The sequence below is a fragment of the Etheostoma spectabile genome, chromosome 19 (genome assembly GCF_008692095.1).
Source record: "Etheostoma spectabile isolate EspeVRDwgs_2016 chromosome 19, UIUC_Espe_1.0, whole genome shotgun sequence".
NCBI lineage: Eukaryota > Metazoa > Chordata > Actinopteri > Perciformes > Percidae > Etheostoma > Etheostoma spectabile.
The window spans coordinates 17307327-17310447 of NC_045751.1; the positions used below are offsets into that span (position 1 = coordinate 17307327).

Genomic DNA, 3121 nt, shown 5'->3' on the forward strand with positions numbered 1-3121 from the left:
CACCCCCCCCTCTGGGCCTCAACAGAAAGTGGAATGTGGCAAAGCAGTGGGAGGAAGTGGAAGGCCTGCTGGGTGATTATTGGCTACATGTGATGCGATCAAGGCCAATGAGTGTGAAACCAACTTTAGAACCACTTCGAGGAACTTCAAACTAACTTCGCTGAATTTTCAATACAATTTTAAAACACTCAAAAGTGGTACTATAAAGTCATCATCAGTCATCATCATCATCATTCATCATCACAACAGCCAGAGCAAAGCAAATTAACTGCTGTATGTTAATTAATACTAGGAATAGACTTTCAAGGTAAATAGAAACTGTTAATGACAGATCTTATGGCAACTTGCAAGTTATTCTGGATTTGTTTGATCACTTTTAATAGTTTGGCTTAGGTTCTAGTAGCTTGGTCCGCTGATCTGCTCTCCTCGTTGATGCTCTTAGGTGGACTTACTTTTCTTTAAAATTTCTCTTAACTTATTAATGTTCTTTATAACCCTTTATGTTATTTTGACAGAATATAGTTGTCTCATCCATTAAATGACTAACAGTTTCAGCTCTACAAAATTCTAAAAGGCTAAAGATACCAAATGGAGACTCTAAGAAAGACTGAAGTGTGGTGATGCGTATGCTCCTGCTCTATTGGTAGATGTGTTTTAAATCATTGGGCGGCCAATGGCTGGGCCACAGCTGGCCAAAACACGAAAGTAATAGACAGGATGATGTGAAGGCGCAGCAATGTATTGCTTTGTCTGCAACATAAAGTAAATGTAGCTATTCAAGAGAAGGGAACACCATTTCTACAGAATTGAGAAGTAGCACTACATGCAACAGCATGACAATGTCCCCTCAACAAACAGAGCGGGAGTGTGGTCCCCTAGAATAATGTAGTGGGCCAATCAGGATCTTCTAAGCCAATTGTGTAGTGCTGCAATGCAGGTTGGGCAATAATAGCAATATTTTATCAATATTGTGATACAATACTAGATATTGTCTTTGACTTTGCATATCATAATATGGCTTAAGTGTTCTCCTGGTATAAAAGGCTTTATTAAAGTCAAGTCAGACTGATCTAGGTGTTGTATTATTTGCCTTTACCCACTTAGTCATTATATCCACATTACTGATTGTTATCTATCAAATGAAAATGTGTAAATATTATGTGACGATATTGATATCAACATATTTGGTCCAAAATATTGTGATATTTGATTGGCTCTGTATCACTCAGCACTGCATTGAGGAACGTCCTCAGCCAGCATGGCGATGGTGGGGTTGGGGGTATTGGGACACGATGGGCATTAGAACCATGTAATATGGGGAAAATCAAATATCAAAATATTTTTTATCAAATACCTCAATATCGATATTGCGGCAATATTGTAGGGTTGCTTTCACAAAATATTAACACAGTGAGATGTTTGATAAATAATCATCAGTAATGCAGATACAAATGACCGAGTGGGTCTGGTAAGCTCAGAAAAGTACATCACTTTACTGGTGGGAGGGGTGAGGGATGTCTTGGCTAAGCAGGGTCTTTAAAGCAATTTTAAGCTATGCCTTCTTCTTTAAGCACGTAATTATGCCTTGGACAAAGACTCTATGATGAAAGGAAGTACATACAGTATAATTATCTTGCTGATGCTGAACACAATGCTTCTTTTGGCCACTGAAACTTGAAGGACAATCTATGCTTAATTCTTGTTGTATCCAAATGATGACATGTGCAGATAGATATAAAAGGCATTTAACAAATGCAAATGCAAGACAGGGCTGTCCCTAACAATTATTTTTGTGATATTTCTAGCTTAATTCAATTTGCCAGTTTTGGTTCTTACACTTTACATTAACCTGCAAACAAGTTATATAGGAAGAAACGGTAGACCCGTAAGAAATTATAAATATTTGTGTGTATGACTCAATGGAAGGGTCCTATTTAAGATATATTTTTTAAGTTATCCCTTAAAGACATTCTGAACATACCTGTTGAATAAAATTGCTAGAGGTCCCAGCTTCTTTTGCCTGCCATCCTCTTCCTGTTGCGTGTCACCAGACCCCGGACTCCAGGAGTGTCTGGGGTTTCCCGGCGACGACGAAGATGACAACGTCACGTCTGAGAAATGAGTGCCGCCACTGTCATCTGTCTCCAAGTTCACAATGGCGCTGGAGTTCGACGTGACCGTGAAATCCAAGATGTCTTCGTTGGAGGCCGACAGCTCGGTGCTCATGCTGGACACGCTGCACACAGAGATGTCATCGCTGCGGTTTAAAGCTCCGCCCCCAAGACCCATCCCCGTGGTAGCAGATAATCTGAGGGTGGGGCTGAAGAGGCGTATGGAGTCGTACCCGCTGCGAGGGAAAGTGGAGGACTTGCGGATGGCGTTGCCATCAGAGGGATCTTCATCCAGAGTTAAAGTGGCAGGAGAGTAGTGACTGGAGTCCGGGACGAGGCCTCTGTCGCCTGGGCGTTGGTGGCCGTGGAGGATGGGCTCCGGAGGGTTGATCTCCAGAGTCGGGATGCCCGAGTCCTGGGACGTCAAGCTGCTGCTGTCCTGGTTCAGGTCGGAGTAGCTCTTCTGGGGGCTGCAGTAGTAGATGGGGGTAGAGGAGCAGGAGGGCTTGTAGCTGGGCAGAACGGGCTGGCTGTAGGGGTTCATGCTGGCTTCATGGCCGTGGTGGCTGGTATGATCGTGCAGGTCAGAGGGAGTCAGGTCTGTCACTACACAGCCATTTTCCACTATGGCCTCTCCAGACGCACCTTCAAAAAGAATATCAGATTCCATTAGTTTGATTTTTATAACTGTTTTACATTTTAGACCTGTACTCACACAGAGTTGCTGCGTGATGTAAAGCCAACATATAGCAGTACTTGGGCTGTGCTTCCACCTAATATAGTGCCAGAGCCGTCTGCTTCCACCAAATATAGTCCCAGATCAATATTCCCTGACCAGTATTTCGTTAACCAAAAGAAGTAAAAGTAGGGCTGCACAATTACTTGCAATTTTATCAAAATTTGATAAAAAGGCCAAATATGTGTCAAACCATTCTTAATAAAGTATTGTGATGCAGCAAAGACGCCCTGGCCTACAAAACCTATTCTACAGACTACAGAAAACATCTTCC

At 42.5% G+C, this 3121-nt stretch overlaps 1 protein-coding gene across 1 annotated transcript in view; it reads right to left on the reverse strand.

The window, feature by feature from the left end:
* The window catches only part of tbc1d14 (TBC1 domain family, member 14), a 55923-nt gene that overhangs the window by 47297 nt on the left and 5505 nt on the right, over nt 1-3121 (reverse strand). Inside the window, exon 3 of the mRNA XM_032544426.1 lies at nt 1982-2756. Coding sequence (XP_032400317.1) covers nt 1982-2756 — 775 coding nt within the window. The remainder of the gene's footprint in view (nt 1-1981; nt 2757-3121) is intronic.